The 15,627-nt window shown below is 34.9% G+C and overlaps 1 protein-coding gene across 2 annotated transcripts in view; it reads left to right on the top strand.

Moving 5' to 3' along the window:
* The window catches only part of PCDH7 (protocadherin 7), a 481,400-nt gene extending 467,906 nt beyond the window's left edge, over positions 1-13,494 (top strand). For both annotated transcript variants that reach the window (XM_044680394.1, XM_044680393.1), the window contains exon 3: positions 11,855-13,494. In XM_044680394.1, coding sequence (XP_044536329.1) covers positions 11,855-12,234 — 380 coding nt within the window. In that variant the 3' untranslated portion in view covers positions 12,235-13,494. The remainder of the gene's footprint in view (positions 1-11,854) is intronic.
* The last annotated feature ends 2,133 nt before the right edge of the window (positions 13,495-15,627 follow it).

Raw genomic sequence — 15,627 nt, 5'->3', positions numbered from 1 at the left:
AGATCAAGGAAAAAGTAGAAAAAGACGATACTCAAGCAGCTCACATTCTCATATGGAAGACACAAATGGAAGAGTTAACACATAAAATCAATAGCTCTGTACATTTTCAAGAGCCATAAAATTTGCCTCTGGAAAGATATGGCAGGTACATATAGAATAAAACATGTCCCAATCAGATGATATCATTAGACTTAGAACCAGTAATTTCCATATACAATGTTTAACGTGACTTCATTAAGGAGACTAGGGATAGAGAGAGGCAATACAAAGTCCAGGTGTGGAGGAACATTAAGAAGGTTGCTTGGATGGGACCATAGAATGTGTACACAACAGCGAACCTTATTTCAGAAGAGGCATTAAATGCCAAGTAGAGGAGATTTGAACCTAAAAGTGAAAAGCAACTATGAGATTTTTAAGAAGAGGAGTAACGTGAGGAGATATGCACTTCAGGGAAATTCCTTTTGCAGCCTTGTAGAAAATAGATTGGAGGTGGCAGAATCTTAAATTGAGTGGATGGATTCAGGAGGCTATAAGTCAATGGGTTTTTTTTTTACCATGTTCCATCTGATCAATGGATTGGTGGTGGTGGTGATGGTGCTGATGGTGATGGTGATGGTGAGGGTAAATATACACCATGCTAATGTGAAGTCTATCATTTAAAGGAAGCACAGGAGTGAAGGGAGAAAGCAAAGTTAATGATGACCCTTCCAGACAAGCCTGCTGTCCCTCCTGGACAAATATTTGGAACACCATTAGGGACAAGAGATAAAGAAATAGTACAGCAGGAGAATTAAAAGGGACTCTAGTCTTTAGAAGACATAGAAAGTAAATGAAAGAGAATGTTTCAATGACTAGCAAAACTCAATGAAGCAAAATGGTCCAGTTTTGCTCCATTGATTTTTGACTTCTTAATGAGTTCCGTTTACCTAATCATCAAGACTTTCTGCTCCTTCCTCCATTCCCTTCACCTGATGCATGTTTGCTTCTTCCAGGTTACTCTCTGTGCTAATTGCAATTGCCAGTAAATAAACCTATGCTTACCTTCAGCATCCACTGAACTACTTCCTGGCAGGAGGGAGGCAACATTCCCAAAGACATAAAACATTCCCCCAAGGTTCCAACTCTTGTGTAGTCCTTCCAAATTTCAGCTGTTCCTTAAGTGAAAGTTCATACTTTACTCCTTGGATTCATCTTTTCACAAATGAATGGAGCTGTTATGGGTTCTCATTATAGTATAGCTCACAAGGATGAGATAGTTCTAATTTTCTTGACTCATTTTTTTTCAGAATTATGGTTGCAAAATAAATCCGTTATCTAGTCCAGAAGCAGAGTACCAAAGAAAATTGAGCATCGCTGTTGTTATTGCATAATATACAATGTAGCATAATGGAAAGATCACTGGATTTGGAGCAATGAGATCTGAGTTTAAGTCCTGTCTATGACCCTTTATTAACTGTGAGACCCTGGGCAAATCACTATTCTTCTCCAAGCCTCAGTTTCTTCATCAGAATGTTGTGAGAAAAGTGCTTTAGAAATGAGTGCTATATAATTATTAGTTATCATTATTAGAGTATCCTAAGAAGAGGATTTTGAAATATGATCAGGTATCTGGATATATAAATTGAGGAATATGTAAAATACTAATTAAAATATCTCTTATTTAATTAATGGCATCTGGGAGATATAATACATAAAATGCCAGACCTTAAGTCAAGAAGATGTGAGTTTAAATTCAGCCTTTGACACTTAGTAGCTCTAGGATCCTGTCCAAGTCACTTAACCTTTGCCTCAATTTCCTCATCTGTAATGAGAATAATAATAGCACCTACATCCCAGTCATTGGGAGAGTCAAATGAGATAATAATTGTAAAATGCTTACCACAGCATCTAGTATATCATAAGTACTGAAGAAATGATAGCTATTATTATTATTAAGTTACTGGTCATATTACTTTATGGTAATAACTCATATATATTTTCAGTTGTGCTACAGTACAGATAATGTTCCCTAAACTATAATACGCATATAAAAGCCAAATGGAGCACATCATGTGACATGTTTTTTAACTTTGCTATGACATCAGTATTTTATAGTGGTAACACTATAAATGAGTTTAGTAGTATTTTCCCCATTGACTGGAACATAGATTGGGAATAATTTTTCAATTTTTATTTTATATATATATATTTTTAGAGATATCGTTTTTAAAACATTTATTAATATTTATTTTTTAGAAAAGTTAACATGGTTACATCATTCATGTTCTTACTTTCCCCTTCACCCCCCAAGATCCCCCCCATAGCCGATGTGTATTTCCACTGGTTTTAACATGTGTCATTGATCAAGACCTATTTCCAAATTGTTGATAGTTGCATGGTGTGGTAGTTTCGAGTCCACATCCCCAATCATGTCCGCCTCAACCCATGTGTTCAAGCAGTTGTTTTCCTTCTGTGTTTCCACTCCTGCAGTTCTTCCTCTGAATGTGGGCAGTGTTCTTTACCATAAATCCCTCAGAATTGTCCTGGGTCATTGTATTGCTGCTGGTACAGAAGCCCATTACATTCAATTTTACCACAGTATATCAGTCTCTGTGTACAATGTTCTTCTGGCTCTGCTCCTTTCACTCTGCATCAGTTCCTGGAGGTCTTTCCAGTTCACATGGAATTCCTCCAGTTTATTATTCCTTTAAGCGCAATAGTATTCCATCACCAGCATATACCACAATTTGTTCAGCCATTCCCCAATTGAAGGACATACCCTCCTTTTCCAGTTTTTTGCCACCACAAAAAGCTCAGCTATAAATATTTTCGTACAAGTCAGTTTTTCTATGATCTCTTTGGGGTACAAACCCAACAATGGTATGGCTGGATCAAAGGGCAGGCATTCTTTTATAGCCCTTTGAGCATAGCTCCAAATTGTCAGCCAGAAAGGTTGGGTCAGTTCACAACTCCACCAGCAATGCATTAATGTCCCAGTTTTGCCACATCCCCTCCAGCTTTCATTACTCTCCCTTTCTTTCATTTTAGCCAATTTGCTAGGTGTGAGGTGACACTTCAATGCTGTTTTGATTTGCATTTCTCTAATTATTAGAGATTATTAGCATTTTCTCATGTGCTTATTGATACTTTTGATTTCTTTATCTGAAAATTGCTTATTCATGTCTCTTGCCCATTTATCAATTGTGGAATGGCTTGATTTTTTATACAATTGGTTTAACTCTTTGTATATTTGAGTAATTAGACCTCTGTCAGAATTTTTTGTTATAAAGATTTTTTCCCAATTTTTTGTTTCCCTTTGGATTTTGGCCACATTGTTTTTGTTTGTACAAAAGCTTTTTAGTTTGATATAATCAAAAACATTTATTTTACATTTTGTAATTTTCTCTAACTCTTGCTTGGTTTTAGAATCTTTCCTTTCCCAGAGATCTGACAAGTAAACTATTCTATGTTCACTTAACTTACTTATAGTTTCCCTCTTTATATTCAAGTCATTCACCCATTCTGAATTTATCTTGGTGTAGGGTATGAGATGTTGATCCAAACCTAATCTCTCCCATATTGTTTTCCAAATTTCCCAAAAGTTTTTGTCAAATAGTGGATTTTTGTCCCAAAAGTTGGGCTCTTTGGGTTTATCATACACTATCTTGCTGATGTCACTTACCCCAAGTCTATTCTACTGATCCTCCCTTCTGTCTCTTAGCCAGTACCATACTGTTTTGATGACCGCTGCTTTATAGTACAGTTTAATATCTGGTACTGCTAGGCCCCCTTCCTTCACATTTTTTTTCATTATTTCCCTTGATATTCTTGATCTTTTTTTTATTCCAGATGAACTTTGTTATAGTTTTTCCTAATTCAGTAAAAAAAGTTTTTTTGGTAGTTTGATAGGTATGGCGCTAAATAGGTAAATTAATTTTGGTAGAATGGTCATTTTTATTGTGTTAGCTCTCATAATAATCCTTCAAATATGTGAAGTAAATATTACTTCTATATTCATTGACTAACTAAATAAAATCATCCATAGCACATTTTAGCATTTCCTATATAATGGCCATTTGACCAGGTGTTAGGAATAAAATCTGTAAAGTTCCATGGTAGGAAAAGGAGGCTTGGCTGGGTCTGGTTTTAAGAGAACACTAGAAGCTTAGGAAAACTTCAAAAGGTTTAGATGGCTGCTATAGGAATATTTCCAATAGTTCAAAGGATCCAGTCAGAGCAATCTTTGCCACCAGAATCTAAAGGACATCAATAAATAGAAACAAATGACAGAATTCATTCGTCTAGGATAGTAGATGGTAACATCTAAATTTGCCAGTTAGTTCCCACACTGATCTACAGAGAATGCCATAGCCAAAGAAGATGGTGCAGAATATTATAGTAAAGCCATGGATAATTTGAGAATTATAGCCCTGACAAAAAATATTATTAATGATGCAATTTTATTGAGACATTTAATTGGAATCATTTTTTTTAATTCTGAAGGTTTAAAGTAACTATTTTGAATAGACCCATGATCACTACATTATCACAATTTTAGAATACACCTTGAATTTTTTTTTAGTAAAAATACTAAAATATAAGAACTAAAAAAAGAGTATGTTTTAACTGTAATTTCAAGCACAGATAGAGAATGAAACTTAGAAAGCATCCCTTTCTAACCTCTTCCTTTTGCAGATAAGGTAATTGAGTCCTAAACACATTATGGTACTTACCCAACTTGCATCTTTGATTTTCCCATTAATTTTAAAAGATGTTAGAGGGAGAAGTGACTGAAAATTCAGGGAAGACTGAGACACATCATGAGCCAGTCATAACATTGACATCATTCCTGGGAATGACTGTGAACCTGGAGATGCGTTGCGTTAGTATTGACATGTCAGTGATGTAATTACTATAATAAAATTCCAGATGAATAAGAGGGAAGCAGTCTACCATGTCTCCCCTCTCATCCCAGCATGCAGCCTCTAATTTCCTGCAGCCCAGCAAGAACCATTTAGTAGCATTTTGTCTTCCAAGTGCCTAACTTTTCAGGAGGGAGAGGGAGGCAGAAATGGAGAAAAACAGAGAAAGTAGCATAAGTGATATTTAGAAAATGCTTCTCATTCCAAAGAAGCTCATGTATATTTTTTTGTACTATCATGCAGTTTTCATGTGCCAAACAGTAGATTTTTATGTTTGACTTTATTCAGCAAGACTGTTTGAGACATGGCATGCCCTGCCTCTACAGCATATGATAATGCCACATTCAGAATGACAATGGTCCCAGCCTCAGGGCAGGAAATGCTTCATGAGATACATTCAATTGCTGTTGAACTGTGTTTTGCCTAAGGTGCAAAGAAAGAAGTTGCTGATGCTTTCAAACATGTTTAAGCATTTTAATAGGGTCTTGGCATGTCAGGCTGAACTCAAACACTACAGGGTGTAACTTGGAGAAGCACTGAAAAGATAGGATGGAAATTTCCAAAGTGTTTATATGGTAGCCATCTGCTCGAATTTCCTCAAAGTCCCTTAAAGAAGTTTGCATAAATTTCAGAAGTTTATTTTTGAAAGTGTTCTGGTTTTTATTGTTGGATAGATTATGACCATTCGACTTTGAAATCTCTTTTTGTTCATGAGTTAGAGTTGCTATTTAGTCATTTTTCAGTCTTATTTGTTTTGTGACCCTACTGGGGATTTTCATGGCAAAGATTTTGTAGTGTATTGCCATTTCCTTCTCCCCTTATTTGAAAGATGAGGAAACTGAGGCAAATAGGGTTAAGTGACCTTCCCAGAGTCACTCAACTAATAAGTGTCTAAAACCTGATTTAAAGCCAAGAAGATGAGTCTTCTTTTTTTAAAAAATAATTTAAAATATAAGGCTTTATTGAGAGAGAGACTGTGAGGAAGGGGCATTGTCTTGGGCCAAAGACCCAAGACAGATGCCCCAAGGCATTACAGAGAAAATGTGGGGCATTGCCTCAAGCTGTGACCCAAGACAAGTGCCCCAAGATTAGTCTTCCTGATGCCAGTCGAGGACTACATCCCTTGTGCCACCTAGCTACCCTAAGTATCATTACTTTTATTGTTTTATGTTTTATATATATTTTAAACATCTCTCCTTAATCTCCTCCTTTGGTCAGGTTTGCATTAATACCTATGTTCTAATGAAGAAGTTAAAGTGGCAGGACATTGTAAAGATGAGCATATAGTCTCTAGAACCCAGGCTAGGAGTGTTCCATATAGTATTAGAATTCAATTAAAAAGTTTAAGCAAAATATTAAAAAGAGAGAAGACATTTTTAGATACTAGGAATAAAAAGAAAGGGAAAGGAATGCCACATATCCTCCTGGAGTTGCTCCAATGGAGGTTTCTCATGCACACAAATGAGAATGATAAAAAGTAGAATGTGATAAATAAACAGGAAAAGTCAAGACCATTTTCTCTAAGAAAATGTGACAGGGTAGGGCTTTATGGAGGTTGGAATACTTGAGTTCTTAACATAAGCCTTGAAGGAGAAAAAGTTTTTCTCCAAGTAGACATGAAGAAAGAGTGAATTTCAGTCATGGAAGCTCGCCTGCATTAATGCATAGTGATAGAAGTGTAGGATGAAATCGTAGGATTGTGAAAAGACAAATTTGAGTATAATATTTATTGCACAAATGATGATCAAAGTGAAATAAGGTGGGAAAAGCAAGTCAGAGATCTTGTAGAATGTTCTACATCAAAGCTTGAAGAATATGTAGGTTTTGAAAGGAAGAAGAGCGTCATAAAAGATGTTAAGCCAGAAAATGATTAGGATTAACAAAATAAAAAGATATATCAGAGTGAATCAGTATTTTGTAATAAAATATTGGCAAGCTAGTCAAATACTATGAAGACAGCAAGTCTACGATATGGACAGACTTGGACTTTAGAAAGGCTGTTTGAAGGATAAATTTGGGACGGAATGACTAAAAGTAGAAAACACTATTAAGAGGACAATAAAAACAGTCCATGTAATAGGTGAAGATACCTACTTGATGGTAACTGTTCATTTAAGAAAGGATCAGGAGCAAGAAGCATCATAGAGCTATAATTAATAAGACTTGGCAACTAGTTGGAGTAAAGATGAAGGAAATATTTGCAATCACAATTGTGAGTGTGCACAAGACCATTCCATCTAGGTATTAGTTGAAGGAATTGTGGATGTTCTAGTGTAGCAAAACATGACAACTGTATTCAAATCTTTGAACAGCTATACTATGTGAGGAGAATTAAAAATACTCTGTTTACTCCACAGGTCAGATATAGATATTTCAGAAAGAAGTAATAGAGAAGCAAAGGCAGATTGAATTAGAATTTCCTAAGCATTAGCACTGTTCTGGTATGGGATTGGGCAGCTAAGTGGTACCACAGATATAGCACCTGGTCTAAAATTAGAAAGACTTACTTTTCTGAGTTAAAAAAAAATTCTGGCTTCAGACACTTACTACCAATGTGATCCTGGACAAGTCATTTAACCCTATTTGTGTCAGTTTCCTCCCTATAAAATGAGCAGGAGAAGGAAATGGCAAACCATTCCAGTATCTTTGCCAAGAAAACCCCAATGGGGTCATAAAGAGTTGGATACAACTGAAAATGACAGCACAACAACAAAGTGGTATAAATTGTCTTAAAACGTGGTATCTAGCTCTCATTGAAGTCATTTAAGTGCAGGATAGATGACCATTTATTGGAAAGGTTACAGAAAAATCATCAGATGTGACTAGATCAACTGAAATCTTTCTACTTTCTACTCTGAATTTTGGTATTTGAGATAGTGAACTCTAACCTTGAAATCTTTGCATATAGTTTATATGCTTTATGTCTTTTTTTTGAGGGGGAGATGAATGAATCTTCCAAAAATTTGTATCATGCTGGTAGTGTCCTTAAAGCAATGCCAGGGGTAGAAAAGCTCTCTAAGGTCCTATTAAGCCTGAAGGATTTTAAGGACAGAGTTTGTGACAGACAGAATGTCTATCTGAGGACAGCCTACCTAAATTTGGAACAGGTTATTAGTAGGAGCCTGGGTAGTAGGTGATTCATATTTTTAGTCATAGTAGGAGACAACCTACTAAGGAATAGATGGGTTGCAATATTTCATATGTTTGTTAAAAAACATCGAGATGTGCTTTAGCTATCAGCTATTATTCTTAGGGCGATTTTCAGGTAATAGTAGAAATTTGGCATAGCAGAAAGATATATTGGCCTCAAAGTCAGGAAGGCCTGGATTCGGTTCTCATCTGTGACACAGAATGGCCTTGGGAAAAACATTTAAATCCTCACTACCCCTAGGCAAACTCTCTAAGACTAATAAGTGACATCTACAGTGTTTTTGCTCATTTATAGAAGAAATACCTAAACTATAGCTCTACAAATCAATGAAATCAAAGGTCAGTTTAAAAAGAAATAAATGACAATTTAATCATGTGTAAAAAGGGGGGTGATTTCTGTCATGTTACCAGTTCAAGTTAGAAAAAGTTGAACAGCTGGGAGATTTTGAATTAACAACATGAAAGAATAGTCCTAATTCCATCCGGTAATTATACAACTAGCTCATTTGCTCTCTAATATTCTTGCCAATCTCTATGAGACCATATAACTGACCATTTTCACCATTCCTTCACCCCCCTATCCCACAGTGATCTTAAATATAAGTTTTTAAAATGTTAATTCAATTGGAAACTCAGTTAATAATGATTAAGCTATACTAATGGCCAAAATATTAATGCATGTGATAAGACTTTAATCTTAAGTAAATATGATGACATAACTGAATACTTTATTGGCCCTTAGAAAGTCTTCCTTCAAACGTTATGATGGAGGTTAAAATCCAGCACTTTTTTTAATAAAATAAGTTAGTACTGACTCCTGTTGGTTTACTAAAATGACGTTTATATTGTTTGTGGGGTTCTCCTGCCCAAGCATTTTGGGGCCAGGTGATCAGCTGTTTTCAATTACAAATGAGGTTCAAATAACAGGAGATATTTCTAAATGCAATATGTAAGATTTAGGTTCAATATCAGAGGAAATTTCCCCCAAACGAGAGAGATTCACCATGTTGACTATGATTTGATAATTTCTTTAATTTATTATACGAATAATCATCCATGTTTGGCAAAGGTGATTTCTTGTGATAAATCTTTTGTGTACTTTCTTGGTTACTGAATTTGATGACAAATAATGCAATATATCTTAGACGATGAGTCTTGTCAGCCTCCAAGTTGTTCCCCTACTCAAAGTTTGATTCTGGAAGTGATAGGCACTCTTTATTAAAAATCATGCCTCGTGGATAGAGATGTGGTGCACTCTAGGTGACAGCTCTGAGGAAAAGTCCCTTTTAGTTAAATGTGCAAAGTAGAAATCAATCCCAACTGGATGGTAGCCAGGCTGTGTTATGAAAAGACCAAGGGAAAGAAGGTCAGCACATCTCAGTGGTGTTTCAATTTGGAACTTGAATCAATGAAAATAGATTTAATTACTTGTGAGCAGTAAGTAGTTTAGGTCCATAAGTTAAACAAAATGTAAGATGAGTTTTCAATGTATTAATATAACTCTACAATCCTTGCCTAATTGCATAGTATAACAGAGAAACACATCGTGTAATGCATTCCAAGCTGAAAATACAACTTAATCTCTGAAAACTAGCCTCCTGTGTAACTAAGTAAATCTACGATAAGCTGAATTTAACAATAAATGTATGAGTTTTAAATAAACTTAAATGGATGACTGTATAGCAGTTATGATTCACTCGTGCAAGCTATTGAAACAGAGAATTTGAAGGAATACATTTGAAAATAGAAGATAATAGAGGTTACAGAACATCAGTACATTGTCACAGAAAAAAAAAGAAAAAGAAAGAGTCATTAATGGGGTGAAAATAAAAGAAAAATTGGAAGGAAAGTTATCTGAGTATAAATTTTTTATTTATGAAAATTTTTGAAAGAATTCAGGATTATTATAGATATTTTAAAATAATATAGAATTTGTGCTTGCATTTTACATAATATTTTATAAAATTTAGATTAAGTAGTTAATTTTATTATTAAAATAATTATCAGTGGGTCTTGTGGCATACAATAACTAATGCAAAAATGGAAATAAAAGAAATCAGATTTGATTTTTTAAAAATAGGAATGGGAAAATTATTTGTCATTTTATGGTAAAAGCAAGAGTATTTAAATACTTAAATATTAAATAATAGCATGTAATATATTATTATCTTCCCATCTTACCTTTGGGAAAGGAGAGGAAACAAATCATTATATTTTTTATGATGTACAGTGGAATTTCTTCAATGAATTCTCATCATTCCCTGGCTATAATGATTCAAGAATTGATGGACTGGCAAATGTCAATGTTTTTGCTATCCATCACTGAGGGAAAAAATGATAAAGATGACTAGTATGGCTAAAACATAAGAAATGTAATGCAAATGAGCAGTAAATATTAATATAATTATATGTTATAGATAAAATAGCATATAGTATAATCTCAATTTACAGAACAACCCGAGACTGCCAGAAGTTGTATATATGCAAACATTATTAATTTCGACCCAGGCGAATATATTCTCTGGGTCAAAATTTGGCTCAAAGTATAGATTATATAATCTCCAAACCATATAATAAAATGAATACCGTATGATACAAAATGAAACTCAGTATAATTATATTCTTTTGTTTATTTATACAATATAAAAATATTAAATGCTACAAGAGGCATTAACCCCTCTTTTTTGCTCATTAAAAGCAACAGCACAAAATAGATTTTAATATTAAAACTGAGTAAAGTTGGAGTTATTTTCTCAACAAAACATACGCTAATATTTAAACTATATACATCTGTATTTAAAAGTAGGAAAGATCATCATGGGCATCGAGTGCTGATTAGAAAGATTTTAACTACATATATATAATTTGTATTCATTTCTCCTTCAATAGTGATACAAATAGCAAACATTCAATTAATCACACATTCATGGTATAACACCAAAAAGGTCAGGAACATGCCTGCATTTGTACAACACATCACATTCACAAAAGTTTTCCATTTGGCAAACACTTTGGCAACCATTTTTTAAGATGAACACGTAGGGAGTTTTTTCCTACATCACATACACATTAGATCATCTGAAAATGGAAAAAAAAAAAGTTGTTTCTATGCTCTTACTCATTCTTTGTTTTTATTTTTCATCTATAATTCTTGTCACATGATATGCTATCCATTTAAATCCCATTTATGAATCAACCTGATATACTGAAAAGTTTTTTTAAATATAAGGATTTGCATTTTGACAAATTCCATATACATAATATTATGGAATTCGAGGTCTGATTGGCAAAAGTGTTCTTTTAATCCCTAGAATAAATTACATGAAGGATAAAATATTTCTCTATTCTGTTTAGATTTTTTCCTATTCCAAAAAGATTGAGGAATTATATTGGCTGTATTTATTCACTCTATGGGAATAGTCACTCTGCTACATTATATTACCTGGGGCTCTATAATTTTGAAATGAACACTTTGCCTGAATATTCCTGTGTATAACATGCAATGTTAATGCAAAACCTATATTTATATATTATGTACATACAATATTAATGTGTATATCTATCTCTCTATATATTTGTTTCAGCTGGGAATTCTATATAGCAATATATAAAGAGAGCAATATATAGAAATCCTTGATTAAAAAAAAAAGACAAAAACTTCAGGAAATGGGATAGAAGATTATTGGGGGCAAGAAAAGCGATTAGTAGAAGGAAATTTACGACTTTTTCTTTCTTTTGAGACAGAGGAAGATGGGCTAAAAGGCGAAATCCATTATTAAAGAGTTTTTCTCCTCTGCTTTCAGATTCAAGGCCTCTGCCAGATGTAGCCCTGACAGGGAAGTGCACCCGAGAGTGTGATGAATATGGTCACTCAGACTCCTGCTGGATGCCAGTCCGCACTTCACCTGAAAGGAAGCAGAAAAGCCAGCCAAAACTCTCCACATTCATGCCCGTTGATGAACGAGGCAGCCAAGAAAAGCTGGCCAATGGAGAAGCCTCTCTCATGGGTGACCGCAACAGAAACCTCCTTAACAAAAAGTTGACCTCATCCTATGAGACCTTCAGTGCAGCTAGTTTCAGCAAAAATGAGGAAGCCAACCCAGAGGATATTCCCCTGACAAAGACAGGGGAATACAAGCCATCTCCTGTCAATACTCTAACTAGAAGAGAAGTTTACCTGTAGGCTATCAGAAGCAACAATAAAGTTCTTTCCTGAAAGAGAACGAAAAAAGGGGCAAACATTTAAAAAAAATCAAAACAATTTAACTCAAAAAAAAAGAAAAGAAAAGAGGGGGCTACCAAAGAGACAAAGCTTGGCCTGCCACTTCTGCCTCCAAATCAGGCACTTAATTACACTGTCTGCCTGATGATGATGTACAATGTAGAAATCATTATTGTTACTTGCATGTCTAATCCCCTCACTGATTTTCCCCCCTAAATTGATGGTTGCAAGTTTCTTTCATGGTAAGAAGCCTGATTAGCAGAACACAGAACACTGTTGTTATCCCAAATGCTAAAGCATGACTTTTAACGGTTTGATTTGAGTTGATTGTCATCTGGCTTGTTGAAAATAACAGGTCAGGAAAAAAAAAAGTCTATTCCAAACAACACCATCAGAACATGGCTGAATCCTGTTAGAACAATCTGCCTAATAACTCCCAAATTCCAGACACAGTTACTAGAAAGGTATAACCATTAATAAGCACTTTCTGAAGACCACAGCTTTAATATTCTCACCCAAGGCTGGTAACAGAAAAATTACTTTCAGCCTGAGACTGCAGTCCAAAACATGGCATATTTCCCTATAAAATAATTAACTCAGAGGTCAATTCCATTCATAGACAGGATGTTCTCTCTATATGCATAATTAATTGCGGTTTGCATAAAACAGATTAGCATCACATGTATCATACTAATGATTGCCCGTTAAACTTACATTTTCTTTGGACAAGACCAACATTAGCACCTATCTGGGACATTTTTAGTCATGAAAAGGCCAAAGATCATGCCTTGGATCAGGGGAATCTTCAAATATTTTTGGTCTTGACTGAGAAATCCATCACACCCACAAAAAGCTATATGCATACATTCGACATATCTTATTTTGCATAACAGCCAGATCTTATAGTCCAGAAAAAAAAAACTCTCAAAATAAATTTTAGTTGAAAATCTCAAAAGAAAGTTGTCAGTGTATTTGCTGGTAGCACGCTAAGAGGCAATGTAGGTCCCGTGCCAGTTCTGGGCAATGTTTTCAGGGAAGATTACATTTTTCAAAGTCACAAAAATTATGAGTAATGAGGTGGGGGAGGAGGGAAAAAAACAAAAAAAAGAGAGATGATGCATTGGCAAAAAATATCTTGCAAGTGAAGTCCGATGTCATCCCCCTCTCCCCACCCCAGAATCCGGGGTATGCTTTCTGTTTGTAATCTCTAAATATCGATTCCCAGTTGCTTTGGTCAATGGTCCAATGCTGATATTCTGGAAACAATAGTGCATTAAACCTGAGTCCTGTGCAATATAGAATAATGTCAAAACTCATAGCATTTGAAGAAGGTGACAGAGTCTAATTGACTTTAGCACCCATACGATACTTACACAAGCAACTCAAGAAAAGTCACAAAGCATTCCAAAGCGCACATAAAAGCAGTGAGCTCTGGGCTGTGACATTTCTCAACAGGATGCACATCTGAAAGAAAGTCAGAACAGATCCAGGTTTTTGTGTGCAATAACAAGTCACAGAATGCAGCATGTAAACCAGCTGCTCTGTAGATAATGGAGTTAGAACAATTTAAAACGGAGCTGGCACATTCAAAGGAAATCGACAATCAGTCAGCAAAAATGGGGAATAACATGAGAAGAGCGTCAACATTCGAATCTCGGAATCGTCACAGCCTGACGTAAAGGGAGGCTGAGGCTCTGAGGCTTTCTAGTAAATTCTAGTCACAAGGTAGTTTGGGCTAGTTTCCTCCTTTGGGGAATGACTTAGACTATAAAGTTAAGCAGCCTGGAATAACAATTGATTGTCAGTACAAGTCATCACAATGTTTTATCTCTGGAAAAAAAAAACAAAAAACGACTCTCCTCTTTTGGGTCATGGGGAAGGGAAAGGGGATGAGGGTGGGAGGGTACTTAGGGCCATTCCATTTTGCGCTTTCCAGCATTAAGATTTTTGTTTCAGTGTTAGTTTGTGTATAGTAGTTATGAGGAATGGGGACATGGACTGGAGGGAAAAATAAGACTAAAATATTAATAATTGAACATTTTTATGTTTGATTATTATTTACATTATGGAAAGATGAAGTTCTAGTACTTTGATAGGAAACTGCATTAAAGCAGTACTGCCTTGTATAATCTGTAAGTACCTATTAAGAAAAATGCTTCTAAAGATACTTATGTAATAATGTATACATATTTTTTCTTGCACGTTTCAACAAAATATTCAATTGCATAACACAGATGTTCAAAAATCTTTTTTTTTTGCTTCAATAGGATTTTTTTCTTTCTTTGAAGAGACACTTGAAATCCACTAGGTAGCTTGTTTCAATATGTCTTTAAACCCTTTTGTCTACAAAGCTAATACGGGTCACACTGGACCTTCAGATTAATTGGGTCAGCAGTCACTCACTGATGTTTGCACCATATCAAAAAATGGTCGTGTCATTAAGTCATCTAACTTGTGAGAATCTCCTTAGAACTAAAATGGGTGTGAAAGAATAAAATTAAGTGTACTGTAAGTATTCACAGCAATTCAAGTAGAACTAGCCATCATAACATGTTTATTACTATTATGAGCTGGCATGACACAGAAATATATTTTGTGTTTGTATTTTTTTTATTTGAAATAGGCTAAATCTGGTGCCACTCCATATATAGAGTGCTTTTTAAAAAACAAAAAAAAAACAAAAAAAAAAACAAAAAAATAAATTAAAGAGTGAATGCAAAATATGCAATTGTGCCTTTTCTACCTGTCGTTACGGTTAACGTGGTGGTTAGGTTTGGACACTGAGGGGTAATGGGCTCTTCCCAACTTTTTTGAACCTGTATATTTATCCATGTTTATTTTCTGAGAAATGACAAATAATATATTAAAAAGAATTTGCCTTCTGCCAAACTCAGATAATGGCCCAGTCTTAAATATCTTTCATTATTAAAACAAGCTTATGGCATAGGTATGGGCTGCCCAAGAGATATCTGCCTACAAGGGGGAAGACAGCATACATTGCAATAGTAACCCAAGTTGGCATTTGCCATGTGTGTTCAGTCCATTCTACAACGTAAATGAATGATTTCAGATTTTTTTTTGGTTGTTTTTAGCTCTCATTTCATTTTGGTTGTACCATATATAAATCAGTTATTTTCTGTACACAGGAAACCCAAATGAACTTTGCATGCATTTTACATTAGGACACGTTTATAGATTGATGCATAATTATATAACTTTATATATGTATTAACGTCTGTAACTTCAATCAAAAATCTAATGCTCATTCTAGATCTCCAGTAATGATATATTTATTCAATATAGTTTCTGACTGGCCTGCTGCCTGAGTTTCAAAAACAGGGGAGGCATTATTTT

The sequence above is a fragment of the Gracilinanus agilis genome, chromosome 6 (assembly GCF_016433145.1).
Source record: "Gracilinanus agilis isolate LMUSP501 chromosome 6, AgileGrace, whole genome shotgun sequence".
NCBI classification, from domain to species: domain Eukaryota; kingdom Metazoa; phylum Chordata; class Mammalia; order Didelphimorphia; family Didelphidae; genus Gracilinanus; species Gracilinanus agilis.
Note: the sequence above shows the minus strand (reverse complement) of the source record. Positions and strands in the feature narration are given on the sequence as shown.